This window comes from Sciurus vulgaris (assembly GCF_902686455.1).
Source record: "Sciurus vulgaris genome assembly, chromosome: 6".
In the NCBI taxonomy this organism is placed as follows: Eukaryota; Metazoa; Chordata; class Mammalia; order Rodentia; family Sciuridae; genus Sciurus; species Sciurus vulgaris.
The window spans coordinates 40,903,437-40,920,980 of NC_136466.1; the positions used below are offsets into that span (position 1 = coordinate 40,903,437).

At 39.0% G+C, this 17,544-nt stretch overlaps 1 protein-coding gene across 1 annotated transcript in view; it reads right to left on the reverse strand.

Moving 5' to 3' along the window:
* TRPC7 (transient receptor potential cation channel subfamily C member 7) overlaps positions 1–16,478 on the reverse strand; it is a 167,384-nt gene extending 150,906 nt beyond the window's left edge. Inside the window, exons 1-2 of the mRNA XM_079144701.1 lie at positions 16,415–16,478; positions 8,223–9,000 (exon numbers count right to left, since the gene is read on the reverse strand). Of these exons, the coding sequence (XP_079000827.1) occupies positions 8,223–9,000; positions 16,415–16,416 (780 nt within the window). The 5' untranslated portion in view covers positions 16,417–16,478. The remainder of the gene's footprint in view (positions 1–8,222; positions 9,001–16,414) is intronic.
* Positions 16,479–17,544: the final 1,066 nt, after the last annotated feature.

The following is a 17,544-nucleotide window of genomic DNA, read 5'->3' on the forward strand; positions in this document are numbered from 1 at the left end:
AATGATAATTAAAATGGGACAAAGAATGTCTTCAGAATATGGAACATGCAGTTTAAAGATTAAAGTCCAGTGGGATCCTTTCCATTCTGAGATTATCACTTCTGATACCACCTTCCAATATCTCTGTGCTGCCGATGCTTTGCAGTGAACAATTTGGCCAAGACTGGAAGTCAACATCTTCTCTCTCCAAAGGTCAGGGTGGTAGATTGGGATCTGCCTCATTCTCCTGTCCTCTTCCTACTCCACTGGGATTCTGCCTTGGGGGAGAAGTTAAAGACCTGGTCTATTCTGTTTTCTCTTCCTGTGCTTCTCCACTGCCTGGTGTGCCCCTGTAAAACAGAGATCCTAGAGACAGGAGAAGCAGGACCTTGGGAAGCTCCTAACAAGAAAGCTTCCAGGAGGCAGTCACATTCTCTGACTGTGCTGTTTCCATCTGTGATGATTCACCCAGTGGTGGTTGACATGTGCTGGTCCTTCTGGACTCATGTGCCATTCACCCTCTTTCAGGGATGATCTCATCTTACTACAGCAGTCTTCAACTTCTTCCTTTCTTGTCCTCTCCAATCCATTTTCTACAGCAGGCAAATTGTGTCTTTTAAACTGTAGATATGAGTCACTCATTCACCTGCTGAAAGCTTCCAATGACTTTCCACTCACCTTACAATCAAGTCCCACTTTTCACATGGTCACTAATGGTAAAGCCATATCTGAAGTCATGGTCAGCATCACTATCACCTGCCTCTTCTTCCTTTTAATCCCTGCAATGGATCCATACTGTGATACTTGTAATTTTATGAATGAGCCTCCTTCTCCCTCTCTGCAGTGTGTTATTTCACGTAACTTTTCTATGCCTGGAACTCTCTTTCCCTTTCTTTTATGCCTTTAGGTTTCAATTAAAACATTGACTTCTCTGAGAAATCTTCAAACATGTGTGCGCACGTGTGCGTGCGCGCGCAGCGCACACACACACACACACACCTGTCTCACTTAGTTAACTCTTTGAAAACTGTAGTTTATAATTTGTAATGCTGTGTTTATTTTTGTGATTGTATGAAGAATGCTATCTCCTCCACTGATAATAAGCTCCTTGAGGGCAAGAACTTTATCTTCATCATTTTTTTTAGTACCTAACCCAGAGGTTTGCTCAAGCTAGAGGCTTAATAAGAATTTGTCACTGCCCGGCATGAGGGCACATGCCTGTAATCCCAGTGATTGGGGAGGCTAAGGCAGGAGGATTGCAAGTTCAAAGCCAACCTCTGCAACTCAGTGAAGCATCTTAGCAAAACCCTGTCTCTAAATAAAATATAAATAAAGGGCTGGGGATGTTGCTCAATGGTTAAGCACCCTGGGTTCAATACCTGGTACCAAAAAAGAAGAAACAAAAAAGAATTTGTCGCGTAAGTGCTTGGATTTCAGACAGCTCTATAATGTCATCTAGTTCTGATATTCTGTGAGTCTACAGACCCTCTCCCTCTCTCAACATCCTGATATGTATCTTCCCATTTAATCTGAGTGTGAATTCATTGCTAATAAAAACACATACATGCCTCTGTGCCATTTGGCATCTGCAGCATACTTGATTAATGCTACCGGACTGTGATTAATTTGCATAGCATTGTGACTCTTCTTTTTCAGAGAAAAATCCTTGAGTTTCCATTTGATTTAATTTGTGCTACTACTTATTGGCTAATTTTCTTGAAGAACCATCTCCATTTTTCTCTATATCTCTGATAATTCAGACTGATAGTTGCACTTGTGTAGGAAATGATTTTTCCCATTTTTTTTTTTTTTGGTGTGTGTAGTGATGAATCTTTTCCACAGAGATATTTTTCAAAAAATAATCTCTGTCTGCATTTGGCAGGAGCTCTGCCTGCCTATTTCATCCCCCCTCTTTTGCTTCTCTATCTTACCAGCCCACGTCACTTTCTTTTCACAGTAATATTTGAGCAGCACTCTTAGTTCGTTCAGTTTCAGTGGTCTGCATTTTTCCAATTGGAGAACACTTCCTTGGCCTATTTCTAAACATGGAGCTCACACATTCAACCTAAACTTTTTCTTTTTCTGAAAAGATCTGCTAAGGGGGTGGACAGCTCAGCCCAAATCAGAAAGCCCCTATGAATAGAGGAGGTGGTGAAATGTAAGCTGTATTAATTGTGAGGAAAAGTTGTGGTGCTGAAAATCCAGTGGACTTTGGGAAACCAAAAGGAATCACCACTGAGCTCTGGTGAAAAATTAATAACGTTTATTATGTGTCAAGTCCTCTGCAAGGAAATATTCTTGATCTCACTTAATCCTTACTAACACCCTGAGTAGTCATTATTCATAAATTCACCAACTTATTTATTTATTTACTGTGCACCTAATTTGTGCCAGGACTTTCTTGAAGTTAAATGAGATGAGGTATATAAAGGTTTTAGTAAGTCATGGTGTCACAGAGATGAGCAGATTAGGGTAAGATAAATGTTTAGGTGGGGGAACAAGCAATCCATTTTGAACACGTTACAATTGAAGTACCTAGTCCCTCCCTCCCAACCTCCATTTTCCAAATAAGAAAATTAACTTCAAATAGATGTCCAAAATCACATGACTAATAGGAGATGGAGTCCAGGTCCAACTGACTCCAAGGCCAAACTGTGCTCTCCACTCTTCCATTTCTAGGAAATGAGGCGTGGCTACACTGGGTGCTCACTGGAGCCTGACTCTGCTTATGGACTGTTAAGTGGTTTCCTTTATCTCACCTGAATATCTGTAGCCCAATTCACACTGTCTCCTTGTATTTCAGAGTTGATCCTCTTGGCACAAACCTTGAAGAGCAATCTAATTTTAGGCATTATTTGTGATCTAAAAAAACTGTCATTAAAGGACATATTAATTAGCTAATTTTCCTGTGATGACTCATTAATGAATTCTGTGTCAAAAGTGCTCCTCCAGACACTTAGGCAATGAAACAGAAAAAGACATAGCTACCTTGGGCAGAGACACCTTTATTCCTTTTCCTGAGATAAGCCAATCCTGGACCACAGCCCCAGGTGAACCGACAACAGTGGTGCACACCTCATTGCGTGTGCGTGGTGAGGGCCAGGCCCTTCCACTTATGACCTGGCCTCTCTAGTCATTCTCTCCTCTGCTCATTGTGCATCATCAGATGTTCAAGCACAGGCCTCGAGTGGCACAGTCAGGTCCCTGAGGGTATCGCAGATGATACATAAGTGAGTGCTTTGAGGGCTTTTCTGCCAGATTCTCTTAGACACACATACACCACACACATGAAAAAGCTTCCCTTTAACACCTGCAGCCTTCACAGCTTAAAAAATATTTTCCCAGTGGAAAAGGAAATGATTTGAAAATCATTTCCTGCATGTTAAGCAGGCATTTGTTTATACTACCAGCCAAGCTTTCAAACTTCAAGGAAATATATTTTCCTAGGGTGTTAGTATATAAAATTTAAAAATCCTAGAAATATTCAAAGCATATGAGAAACTAGTACAAACACTAGAGGGTGGGGCACAGACTTCTTCAATCTTTGGTACGGCCTCCAGCCCAGGCTGGGCCTTCACTCCTCTTCTTTTTCCCTGGCTCCAGATGGCCAGAGTTCAAGGGTAGTCTGAGCTCTCAGCACCACAATTCAAAGTCACTCCTCTTTCTCCCCACCTCTTCCCCCTTCTGTCTTGATAAGTTTGCAAGCAGATTACAAACTGTCATCTCAACATCTTTACCTTCCACAATGGGATCTCACTAGTATCACAGCAGGTGGCAAATTGGTCTGATTTATCATTATTTGCATTTTTAATTTGTGGTATTTCAGACCCAGAGAGGTTTTTATGGGTCTTAAAATGACAGCACAAACATCAATACATAATTCAGCATCTATTTTTCATAATACACATGGTTAACAATCCATTGATAAACAGAAAGTTCATTAACACTTAAAGAGAATGAGTTATGGCATTAGCTTTCTTGATCCCTTTTCTTCATCTCTGAGGTCTATAAGAATAAATTGCTGTGACTGAAGGACAATAGACAGTCTCCATGCTGATCCTGTGTCAACAGGAAGAGCCTTCTTCGCAGCAGCTTTGCTTGTCTTCAGAATGGCCAGAAGTCAAATAACTGAGATTTCGAACTGAAGGAAAATTGTAAGGGAGCAAGAGGGACCCCTGCATTCCATCCTGCTTTCTTCCTGAGGCTCTGCACTGTTCCCTTTCATCCTGCCTTTCCTCATCCCTCGCCCTGCCCATGGGCATTGCTGCCACCCTACTCTGAATGAGAAGAAATACTGACTTCTCTAATCATTTTGAAACTTCATTTCCACAGATAACCAACATACACAGACAAACTGCCCAGGAATGTGACTAGGAAGTTACCAACAAAATCAAAAGGACCCTGAGCAATTTTATCACAGAATGATCAGCAAAGAAAACCAAGCAGACTAATTCAGAAAAGCAACAGAGGCCTCATTATATTCTTGGTGGCAGGAATTATAACACAACTGACGTAGACAAATTCTTTATTTTTCCTTGCTACTGCAGATGCTTCTACACAGAGAGAGCCCATTCCACCAGGGGAAAGCACCTCTGAATAGTCCAGCTCACACCAATCTCCCCTTTCTCTGGCTTCTACTGCATAGGTAAACCAATCAATCTAAAGGTCAATTTTTGGCAGTGCTCTCAAACCTTATTTTAGGTAAGACCAAGGAGACACACTTTGCCATTCTTATACCATACCGTGCAACATATGATTAGTCCTCAGTCATTTAATGTGAGGATTTTATCCCCCATGACCAGCTGTAGCCTTCTTTAGAACTTTCCCACTTCACCATGTCTATCAAATACTTCTATGAAATTCATAAATGTGTTAAGTTTGAACCATAGATAAAAGTAATCACTTGCTTCGTCAGCTGAAATGATTATTCTTTCAGGATTTATTTCATTCCTTTCATCAAGTATTTCTGGAATGCTTACTAGTTTACTGGGTATATTCAAAACACTGGGAGACCCCATTGACCACATTGAATTTTAATATCTTTCTAGACTCAAGAATATTAGAAACATAAGCAGTCCTTAAACAACTACACAATTTCTCTACCAAAAAATAATGGCTTGCTATTAGGCATCTGAGTTCAGTCACAATTTACTGGAGACCTTGACATTGGCTGTACTTCTTGTGAATGACTAGATTCTATTCTGGTAATAAATTAAAATGACTCCAAAAACAACAGTTCAGGCAACTAAATTCAAGCTTCTCCTGGATGATGTCTCATAGTCAGGACATGTCATTCCAGAATGAGTGTTTTAGAAGATGTGGAGGATGACACATGACATATTTCCAATGAAACCTTGATAGTATTTTGCATATTTGATGACATTGGATCATCTCCATAACATGTGACAACAAGCAGTCACATGTAGTCCCTTGAAAGCAGAACAGACTCATTAAGAGTGCAATTTAGAACACATCCACTGGTTCTTTATTCTTTTATTACAGTTTGACTTCTTTCTTGCTAAGCTGTTCTCTGAGAAGATTTATAATGTCAGGAATGCACATACAAGGATAGTTTGAATAAGTAATAAAGTTCTAAAGGAACAGTTATGTTAATTTATAATGCACCATTTGTCGACAATCTGAAAGACATTACTTTAAACAAAGGTAACTAGGGGGATGTTAACAGCCAGCAAATGTATTTATGCTAGCTCTTATTCTGAGTAAATGACTTCATTGTAGGAAGCATTTGCTATCATGTTAGTAGTGTTCTTAATTGTCTACTATTTTCATAATTTACTTTTTAAATCAAAATATCATAGAAAATGATTTCAACAAACTTCCACTTTTAGATATTATGTACACTAAAATATGCCAGACTTTGGGTTTTAGTAAATGAAACAAATGGCTCAGATGTGTTTCCAAATGTTAGTCTAGCATCGTTTTATTTAGGCTGGCACACTCCCAGATGTGAGATAAGTAAGGAATTGTGCAATTATCCAGATAATCTGATCCAAAGCACATTTTTTTGCTTGCTTTTTTTCCTTCTTGGCCAGAAATATCTGAAGAAATTGGCTTTGCTGTTCCTTTTATACAGCCTGTTCAGGATTGATCTGAAGGCTGGGGAACAAGAAAAGTTCCACCAGCCTTTCTTGGGACATCCTTGCCCTTGGTGTTAATAAGTGAGGGTTACTCTACAGAAATGAGAAGAGAAAAAGCAATAGCTATATTTCTTGGGAACTTCTTTGGGTAATCTCTGCATCAATAGGCACTGTGTTTTCTAGATGAGGCCATAAATGATGCCTGTATCATAGAAGGGGCTCCAATTCAGTGGAATTAAGGGAATAGATGGAATAAAATGAGCTTAATTACAGGGTGCTTTATCAATTCACAATCTGTGGTGCCATGCAACTTCCTGTTGGCCTAGTTTATCTACCCCTTGCTGGTGGGACAAATCTTTCCCTACTGAGAAGCTTCCATGGCCTCATGTATGAATACCTGAATTGCCCCTCTCAGTAGTCCCAGTCCAAACCCTCCATTTCATCTTATCTATAAGATAAAAAAACTTCCAAAACTTGGATTTTCTCTACTTAGTACCCAAATCATCAACTTTTAGTGGCCTTCCATTTCCTACAAGAAGAACACTGAGAGTGCTCAGCCGGACATGCAGGGCCCTCTGAGATCTGCCCCAGTTCATCTTTTCAGTATTCCTCTTGGATGCCCCAGCAGGAAGTCAGTATTCTAGCCACATGGAGTTTCTCATTTGATCTCCTCCCTGCTCTGGGCTTTGTTTGGCCTTATCTTCATGTGCATCATCCAAATGCCTCCAGATACTTTGCTTTCCCACCAAATCCAACTCCTCCTGCTCAATAAGACCCAACCTCATTCCATCTCTTCCTTTGAGACCTCCATGAACAACATGGCCCAGGGGACCCTTCCTTGCTATGAAATGGTACACACCCTTGGTCGCCCTTGTAGGGACTGCTCTTGGGTTGATGTCTCATTTGGATAATGACATTTTCACTTGAAAATGACTTCTTTTCACAGTTTGATTGCCAGCCCCCATGTGATGCTTTTTTGTATGTTCCATAGCATTTAATCCATAGTAGTCTTTGATCAAATGCCAGGAGGGGAAATAATAAGTCCCATTTGTGGTTCCCCCTCTCCCAGCCACACCTGCAGTGAGGAATCCCTTTATGATTCAGATAAAGGTCAATAAAACTCTGAGAAGTTCAATATATGAACAAGGCCTCTGGCACAGGTTTGCTGGGGTGACTAGACTATAACAATGGTTTTATTACTTATTAACTGTGTGCTTTCTCTCTACTTCTATGCCCCCATACAAAATGGGGATAATGCTAGTATCCACAGCATATGGTTATTGAAGGGTGTAAACCAAGATCAATAGGTAAGGCAGTTAGTGCATGGCACATAGTAAGCGCCCACTAAATGTTTGTTCTTTTTATTAAACATCATGTCAAAAGAGTTTGTTACATTATGTTCTTGTCTTCTCTTTCAGGGGGAGTATCAGTTGACAGTAAAAGCACAGGACCACTCTTAAATAATGGACTTTGGAAATGAGTATCCATCCTCTGGGCTGGCCTGATAGGTGTCCTTAGGGTGGCTGAATTGTAGGGCTTTGACCTAGGTTCATTTACTGGAATGACAAGCAACTCTACAATTTTATTTTCCTTTTCATGTGATGCTGTCATGGCCCATTGACAAGAAAATAGCAAAAGCTTGTGAGGTTTAAGAAAGGCCATCCTGAAGTCGTTTTGCATTAGGCTAAGACTGAATCCAAGTTCAGTCCAGTCCAGCATGGGATAGAGATGTGAATGAGACAAATCAAAACCATGCAGATGAAACAATCAAGAAGTCTAAGTCACAGACTAGGAAGTAACATTGGACTGTTAGGTATCCTAGACATTCCTGAGTGACCATGGACAGGGCTGAAGTATCTGCACCAGCGCCACAAATTCCTTGTCTTTTATCATACTGATTTGTGCAAAATCACCTCTTTATTACATTTATGTTTTTCAAAAAATATTCCTGCTCGTGGGCTGCTTTCCCCTGAAGTCTACATCTGACACATGTGAGATGTGTAATCCTTCCCTCTATGAGCCTGAATAACAAAAGCCTGAGGCTTTCACCCTTTGTCAGACCAGAAGACAACCCATTTTGCTATTGGACACACATGGAAGAGCCCACTGGGCAATCTGCCCTCAGGAGGTGAGTGAGAGAGTTACCTTGAATTCAGTCTCAATGTTGGCTAGTCTGGCTAATTCGTTGCTTAGCTCCAGCGCTGTGAGGACAGGATCTTCACTAGACAGGGACAAATAGGCGGCGCTTGCCAGTCCTTTGTAGGCATTCATGCGGGAGCGTGAGTGGCTGAAGGAGTCTTTCCGCTGCTTCTCGGTGCACTCGGTGCACTTGCAGAAATAGTCATGGGGCCGCTCGATGCGGGCACCCTTGAGCAGCAGGATGTGCACGATTTCATACTCCTGGCAGTGGGCTGCCAGGATGATGGGCGTGATGTCGTGGGAGAAGCGTGTGCCATCCTCATCATAAGCGTAGAAGTCGTCGTCGCGTAGCTCCTGCTCCAGTGGGCTAAGCGTCAGGCGCTGGCCCTGAGCGAAGGCCGGGTGATTGAGAATGGCCTCCACGATGCGCACATAGCCCTTGCTGATGGCCAGCAGCAACGCGTCCCCAACCCGCGCCAGGTTCTCCTTCTTGAGCAGCAACTCCGTAACCTCCAGGTGCTCGTTGCCCACAGCCAACTGCAGCGCATTCTGCCCCATATAGTCCACGCAGTTGAAGTTGAGAGTCTTGGACTCCTCCAACATTTTCCTGACCACCGGGATGTTGCCATACTCAGCTGAATCTAGAAAGCGCTCTTCCTCAGGCGTCAGGCTAGTGCCCTTCTCGTTGAACATATAGGCGGGACCCCGGATGGCCTGCCGGCGGCCTTTCTCTCTCAAAGTCGTGTGCCGGCGCTGCATGTTTTTGAAGGTGCTGCTCCCCAACCTGTGAGACAATAAGGCAAAGAAGCTCAATTACTTACCCAGAGGCCTGCAGACTTTCCAGAGGCAGAGTAAACAAAAATTGAGATTAAAAAAAAAAAAAAAAAAAAAAAAAAAAACATGATTGGAATGCTATTACAAATTATGAAATCTAATTAGAAAACATTGTCTTAAACACCCAGATCAAAACACATAGTTCCCTGAACTATTTTTTCAAATGAAGAATCCTCAGTGATCCAACTTTTCTACCCCAGAGTGGAGGAGTCCAGCAGAGCTAAGAAGTGAGTTGAGGTGGAATGTGATGGGAGATGAAGGAAGAGTGTGGGGCATGGGTGTGGTTGCAACAGGGCCTGTTTCATCCGTTTGTAGTAGTCCAGCAAGTCACTTGTTTCCTCTAGATTTTGGTTTTCTTATCTGCATAACATAGAAAACTGCACCATAGGATCCATGGGGGGATTAAATGAAGTAATTTGAATGAGAAAGTAGGCAATATTAGTTTTTATTCTGTCCATTCAGGTCTGTTGTTATGCCCAGTTCTCCAAGGGCTGTGCCCACGATAGTTGCTGCCACCTTTGCTCAGCTGTCTTACTCCATTGCGTTCTCATAGTGCAAGCATGGTCGCACAGGTCTGCTTCTGTATTCTGTACTGTTTTCTATGAGGACTGTGTTTTCTGATGCCCATGAAAATTAAGCACCTAAGAGGAAAGATATGACGGGGAACAGGACTACAGTCTTTGCCACGTGCTGATGGCTGCTATCAACCCTCCTGAGGGAGTTCAGTTGTAGCTTCTTAAGATTGAACCTGGAGCTTTATAGGGGTGAAAAAATAGGTCAACTTTCATGTTGGGTTCACTTCTAACTTGTTCTTTCTAACTGTGGCATAGTGTAGAGGTTAATATTAACACCATTAATTATAGCAGTTAACATTTATTAAGTGCCTATTATGTACCAGGTGCTATACTAATGTGTAGGTGCTAACTTCACAATATGTGTTAATTCTTGTATCAGACCTATGAGGAAGGCACCATTATTATCCTCACCTCTATGAAAATGTGAGAGAAGCTAGGTTCAAAGACAGTATCTGAAGTCAGAAGGTTTAGAGTAGAAATTCTGACTCTGACATTTGCCAGCCTGTGACTTTAAACAAGTTCTCTAAAAGATTAATAAAGTTTAAAAATGGCAAATGAGAGAAACTAACAGCTGTCATGTAGTTTGAGCTCAAGTCAGTATGATCCATTTCTAGACAGCCCTGAGACCTTGATCAGGTACATAATGGAGGATCTGAGCCAGATGATCCTAAGCCTCCACTGACTTGGACATCTTAAACTTTTCTGATTCTCCAGTTGATCTTACCTGAATTTTCTATTCTCCTTCTCTAGTCTACTTTCATGGATACAATATTAGAATGGCATCCATTTAAACAAGAGGTATCTGTTCTAAAGATTAAGTACTTAGGAATTTGTTTCTAAATTATTTTCCATGGTCCAAGAAAATTATCTTTTGTTGTCAGTTATGTCTCCATGCATAAAGAATACTTGGTATTTCACTTAAGCCATTTTTAAAAGTAATCACTGAGAAAGAATTTTAAATTAAACCTGGGGCTTTGAAATTAAAAAATAACTATTAATTAGTCTTAAGGATTTTTAAATTTTGGGCTCCATTTACTTTACTGCTTATTTTACCTTTAGATCTGTGCCAGTGTGATCTTTGGTATAAACCAAAGATTGAAGGCCAGAGTTTAGAACTCTAATTCTGCCAGTAGCTGAGTCACAATTCCCTTGGGAAAAGCTGCTAAATTATATGGTGGAGCACGTTCTTCATCTGCAAAAAGTAAAGGGAATAATTATGGGCAATTCCCTCTCAAGGCAACTGTCTTTGATAATTCCTAACAGACAGCTATCACTGTTTTAGGAGGAAAATCTGAACTGCCACTCACTTTTCTAAAGTACACTTTGTAAAAGATTGCTGTGCAAAAAGATGGTCAGTTTTCAAGTTCACAAGTTCCTTTTGAGCCCATTTCTTTCAACAAAGATATTATTCCAGGAAGAGAATCTCCTTGTTCACGCCAAAGGCAGACCCTAGACTGAGAATCCTATAGAAATATTTATAGGAGAGAGGGATTCACAAATAGTATGCAGATACTTATTGTTAATGTTTTTCAGGAGAGGAGTGATTAAGTTGAAAGCTAAGCAGTCCCCTCATTTGTTTCTCCAAAGGGCCTTTTCCAGAGGATGTAATAAGTTTAGTTTCTAGGCCTGTCATCTGGGCACACGCACACACAGATGGAAATTAAGCCAACACCAGACCAATAATCTTCCTCATGGAATGAACCTATCCTGTGATAGGTTTCTGCTTTTCTCAGGAGCACCTCTCTGCACTTAACCATCACAACTCAACCCAGGAAAAAACAGTTTCCATTCAAAAGCCTGTGAGCTGTGTGTCAGATATAAAACAGCAGCTCTCCTTGAAGAAACAGGCACTACAGCTTGATTCCACATCACTTTTCCATTAGAGGTCTGTCCAGGAGGGAGAATAGTTCACACTACAAGGTCAGGGATACCCAACTATTACACAGCAAGAAGCATTGGGGAGATAAATTCAAAGGAAATATAATAACTACTGAACCAAGTCAGCAGAAAATCATTTCAGAAGTACCCAATCTAAATTCAGAGTCCATATAAGTTTCATAGATGCTGAAACCTTCAAACTTAAAGGATGTTCAAATATCATTTTTAATTCCCCTCATTAATGTAACAATAAGAAACAAGGTATTAGCTTTCTCATTTTAGATGGAGAAACTGAGATAGGTGAAGTGAAAAGAATAAACCTTGTGTAAATAATTTGTGCACATGGGTAAGAGATCATATACATCTTGCTGTTTCTATAAAAATCATAAAAAGTATGTGTGAGTGACTGGTATTTCTTAGAACTTAAAATGTCTTCACCAGTTGTCATGCATTTTTTCGAATGACCTTGAAAGCAGACACCAGATGTAGCAAGAAATAAACAAGTCTCTCTTTCACAGCCATTAAAACCTCAGCTTCGAGATACATTTGGATGCCCCCAAAATGGTCAGTTATGCCCTCTTTCTAATGGAATTTGGCATTAAAAATGAAACCTTATCAGTCTTCAAGTCACTTATTCATATGAACATGCAGTGGGATGGGTTACCCAATGAGATTGCTTCCAACTTGAGGGGTTTCACCACAGACTCTGGAGCCATGTAATTGATTCAGATTGATGGATGCCTTTTAACCTTACTGTGGCCTTCTTGGTAATTCTGACTTACTCTTAGGAACACCTCTCTAATATCTATTTCATTTTCAACATTTGGACACTTAAAAATATGTTTAGTTACCATATCTATGCTGTTTAATCTTAAAATTATAAATATTAATTATTTAACTGTATGTATCCCATGGGTTGGAAAGAATCCACCAAAGATGATGTGTTGCAAAGATAGTTATTTGGCCCATAGAGCTGGTGGTCAAAACTCCCTCACGAATCCAATGTGTTCCCTTGCTGAACTCTGATGATCCTATTCACATTTTAGGGTCAAAAATGAGCAAAATGATCCTCCATAAATGCAATTGGTGTTTGATTGCCCCTACTTTATTATTTTTTAAAATGAACTCTGAATGCAAATGTCTTTATATTTGCATATATTATTGAGATAATGAGTGATCAAACTCATCAAACACCTCAATTAAGCTACTGTATTTTCTTTTTCCAGAAATGCATACATTGACATTTTGTGTCATTGAGAAAAAGGGTTCCAGTGAAACAAAACCATATTTGAGAGGAGAACTGATTATTAAACTCTCTCTTACTCCCTCTGTTCTATTTTTATCAAGCTTCACTTACAGATGCATCAGCCAGTCTGAAGGAAGCCAGATGTGAGTAATCTGTGAAAGGTATGAATCTTGCACCTTAAGTCCAATGCAAATGAGCATGACCATAAAGCCTTCGGAGACAGGTATTGTAGTTAATTATTGATTAAGAAAAGATCTCTTAATATGTCTTTTTAGTGATATTTGTTGTTTTTTTCTCTTAAACTGCTATATGCATCAAAGGTGTCTGTGAAAATTATCCAAGCCTGAAATCAATTCAGTCTATGAAATTCCCCAACTGGATATAGAACCAAACAAAATCCAGAAGTCAGATCAGGTACTCAGGAAAATCCAGCTCTGGCCTGTGCCTCCTCTCCTAAATGTTCACTTTCTGAATTTTAGTCCAGAATGACAGTGATAAAATAGTAAAGTGATCTGTATCTTCTCCTAAACCTCAGTTCTCTTACCATTATAAAGGGAGTGATATAAAGTGATATAATTCATCTCTCATATTTCTTAGGACCACATTAAAAATTAAATAGTGTATGCCAAATGCCCTGAACACTATAAAACTTTATACAAGTGATCATGACAATAATGATCAAAATCTTGCATATTAATACACTTAAGTACCAATACACTTAAGCACAAAATTATTTAAATTTATTCAGATTTTACCCTACACTGATATATTCAGCTTCACTATCTTTAAAAATGACTATGTAATAGTGATAGTTAACATATATTACACATTTCTCATGTGCCAGACACTAAAAGTGATTTATATGAATTATTGTTTCAAATAAATTATCATGTGTTAAGCTTAGCTATTTTCTTAAATGACTATTCAGTCTTGATGATTAACATTTATTACACATTAACCATGTGCTAATCTTCATGTTGAATACTTTACATGCATTATCATTTAAGTTCTCACAAACTACTACATTACTTATGTGTTATCTTTATTCCTGTTTAAAGGATGATGAAATGAGACACAAATAGGTTAACCATATTTCTCAGGTGACAGAACTTTTCATGGTACACCCGATATTTGGAGTCTAATTTCAAAGTCTATGCTGGTGTGCCATTGCCATCCATCTTCCTCCTGCATTTCCTTATGTTTCTTTTGTCCATAAAACTTTCCATTAGAGTGAAGGATCCTTGAGGGCAAGGGAATTGATTGTTTACATGGTATATGCACCTGGTGCCCACTATACCTGATGTTTGGCATATGGAGCATGGTCAGATGACTTAGTTAATTCTTAAATACTTGATCTGGGTTGGTCTTTCAAGAGGACCAATAAAATAGAGGTTTTGCCAAAATCATCTTTCTTACAAATACAGGAGCCATATAATCTTATAACCACTATTTCCTATTTCAGACTGACAACTATTAAATAAGGCATGGATTCCAAAGTAAAATCAATTTTCAATTAGCTCCACTATAGATGATGACCCATAAGTTACTAGATGAGATGGCTAATATCAGAAGTTTTATTAAATCCCTTGAGTGACTGGGGCAGAAAATCGAGACATTTCCATTTCATAATACTGAAAATATTTGCATATTTCCAAAGGCATCCAACTTATTTCTAAATGTCATCTTTCATATTATGTTGAAGTTGAAGTGAGATAGTGAATATAAATTACTTAGTACCTAATAAGGGCTCTAGTGTCATTGGATATTAACTTTTTTAGTTTATCAATATTAATTGTGGGTCTAAAACATTCAAGTTCCCACTTAAACTAGTGAAAATAATATGCTTGACCAACATTTATATTTTGAGTGAAAGAAAAGAGATACCCACCTAATTACTCTGTTATTTACGTGAGTTCATACATTTTACCAATCCAGTCCTAAGGAAACAAGCAACTTGACCCTCTGCTATTCATTACAATGTATAATATTAAGATATACTTTCCAAACAATTCTACTAATGTAGGATAGTTTTTCCATTGAATCTGTATTGAATAATATTATCTAGTGTTCCTGAATGTCAACAACTGATTCTATTAGTATTTTTTTTTTTTCACAAAATAGTATGATTTAGAGAAGAGGCTATTCTCAGTAGTTTCAAACTACACTATATATTAGCTGTCCAAATATAACTGGTGTTTGTGATTGTTTCCTTTTTTTTCTCCTTACCTTAAAAATTCTTATTTGCTTATTTGGGCCAGGAAGTTATGAAACTGGATATCTATATCTCATTGTCTCTAACTTCAGATAGAATTAAAATGACAAGTTCAAATAGTTACATATAAAAAGATTCATGTTGTAATAAAATAGATATGGGTAATATTCTGATGGTTTTTTTGACCTCTGTGCCTAAAGGGTCTGACATGAACACCTACTACCAGCAAAAAGAGAGGTCCTTAAATTGTGGAATGAAAATACTAGAAAAAGTAGCATGCTGAATATTTATCTCAGGAAAGTGTTGATTACTTTTGCTAAGCAGCAGCTCCTGGTAGTTCTCATCCAAGATACCACAGGCATTCTGCAATTAGCCTCAATGAGGCTCCACATAGTTCTGATTTTTTTTTCTGGGTTAATTAATGCCTAAAGGAGTTAGCTAGTCTACATGCCCCTAAGCCTAGGAGCAAGTGTTTTAGGAGATAAATATTTATGGAATTATAATTACAACATAGAACCTTGGTAAACTGTTAGACAACTAAGTCAATGTCATTGTTAAAAAAATCTTAGTGGGTTTGCATCATATACATATTGAATATTTTGGATTTTATGTGAGTTCATTCATAAATCTGGTGTGCCCAGTATTTTTAGAAATAGAACCCACCAGTAGGTGGCATTCTGAAGCAAAAATTCACTGAGTGCCACCAGACAGGGTCAATCATTATTGCCTTTTTAAAATCTACCCTGATCCATTAAGCCTTTAAATGATAGTTAATGGCAATGGCATCTTAGTTGTGTCTACTCAATCATACCTAAGTGAATTTACAATTTCAGACTTAAAGGGGAGACTCTGTGATCCAGATTATCAAAGCTCATGTCAAAGCTCTGCCCAGATTACATCTCTTTTATTAAGAGCATATTTGTTATTTTGAAATGGATGTCTAAAGGAGACATAGAGCTCATACCATATTTTCAACAAGAAAAAAGGGGGAAAAAAAGGAAAATCACAGCCCTTTTCTTGCCACCTGTAGTTCTTTAACAGTGACTGTTTATTAGAATATATCCTTCTTCCTCCTTCCAACTCCTTGTTTATATTCAAATAAATAACAACAGAACACCAAATCATAAAAGCTCTCAGTAGTGAAAAGGGAAAGACAACACACATACTCTCTTTTAGACATAAAACTATACTTCTCTGGCACAAAAGGATGAGGCTTACCAGGAGGAGTTGCCTATTTCTAAATGGCTTTGTAAACTTAGACTGTCAATAAAAGAAAAAAAAAAATTCCTACCAACTGAACAAATAAGAAAGATGTCATATGCAGACAACACCTAAAAATCTAAGCAATGACCCAGAGAGAAAGGGCTAATAAATAAAAGTTTAATTTCATATTTCAGGGAGAAAACAATCTCTATGGAAAAATCAATATGAAAGAATCGTCATAGCTACTTACATTGAGGGTAAAATACGCAGACTTGTCCCTCCTCTAGATGACCGGGATCCGGTGCAGAGTCGCGGGAATCTGGCTCCCCATGGGTGGTAGCTGAGAAGGTGCTGCTCTCCGTGGTGCTGAAGTACAAAGCTGGTCAAGAGAGTGGAGTTGCGATAATGTGAAGGCGCGCTCCGCTTTTCTTTGTGCTGCAATGGTAAAAACTCGCCTTTCGTCCTTGGTGGCAGACCCGACTTCCCGTCCTTTTCCTAATCTGGGGGAAATTTCCCAGAGAACATGAAGGAGAAGCATCCGTGTGTGAGACTGGCATGCAGCGTGATGATGGGTTAGTATAGTCCCCACCCCCTCTTCCAGACATAGCTTTGAGAGGGAGAGAGCAACTCTGTTTTTCTACCATAGTCCCTCAGAATTTCTACCTGCCTCTTCTGTCCCAGAATAGTGCATAAAACACACACACACACACACACACACACACACGCACCCGCACACACACACACAAACACACACACACACACACACACACACACACTCCCCTCGGTTACATAAGGGAACATGAGCTGGCTCCTGAAGCAGAATGTTCATCAGTTTAAACAAATGAAGTAGGGAATAAACTGGCCTTCCTACCTGTTGTGTCTGCATGTATTTGCAGAGGGAGAAAGTTGAGAAGAAAACTCAAACCAAAAGATTCTGAAGTGACAAGAGTAGTTTCCTTTAGTAAACCTTAAGGCCACACCCCACTTTATTTTCTGAGTGATGCATCTTTTAATTCATAATCTTAATCTTATCTTTGTTTAGGAAGTGGTTAGTGACATAGATCAGGTCTGTTGTTAGTAATAAGTCTTTAAATAATTAGCTTTCATTTGTAATTTTTCATCTTTTGAAAGGAAATTCCTAATGCAAAAATCCATTCTTCCAATTGTCTACATTCTTGCCAATTGTTGTTATCAAATAGTCTATGATTCTTAAACACAAAGGTATTTTGGTGACATCATTGGAAAGAAACACCTCAATTGAAATATTGTCTGTGCAAGAAAAAACTGATTGTTTCCAGGTTCTATCTACGTTGCTGAATAATAAATCATCATGCTTATTCTTTGAAATCAATTCATGGATTAATAACTGGCACTCTGTAG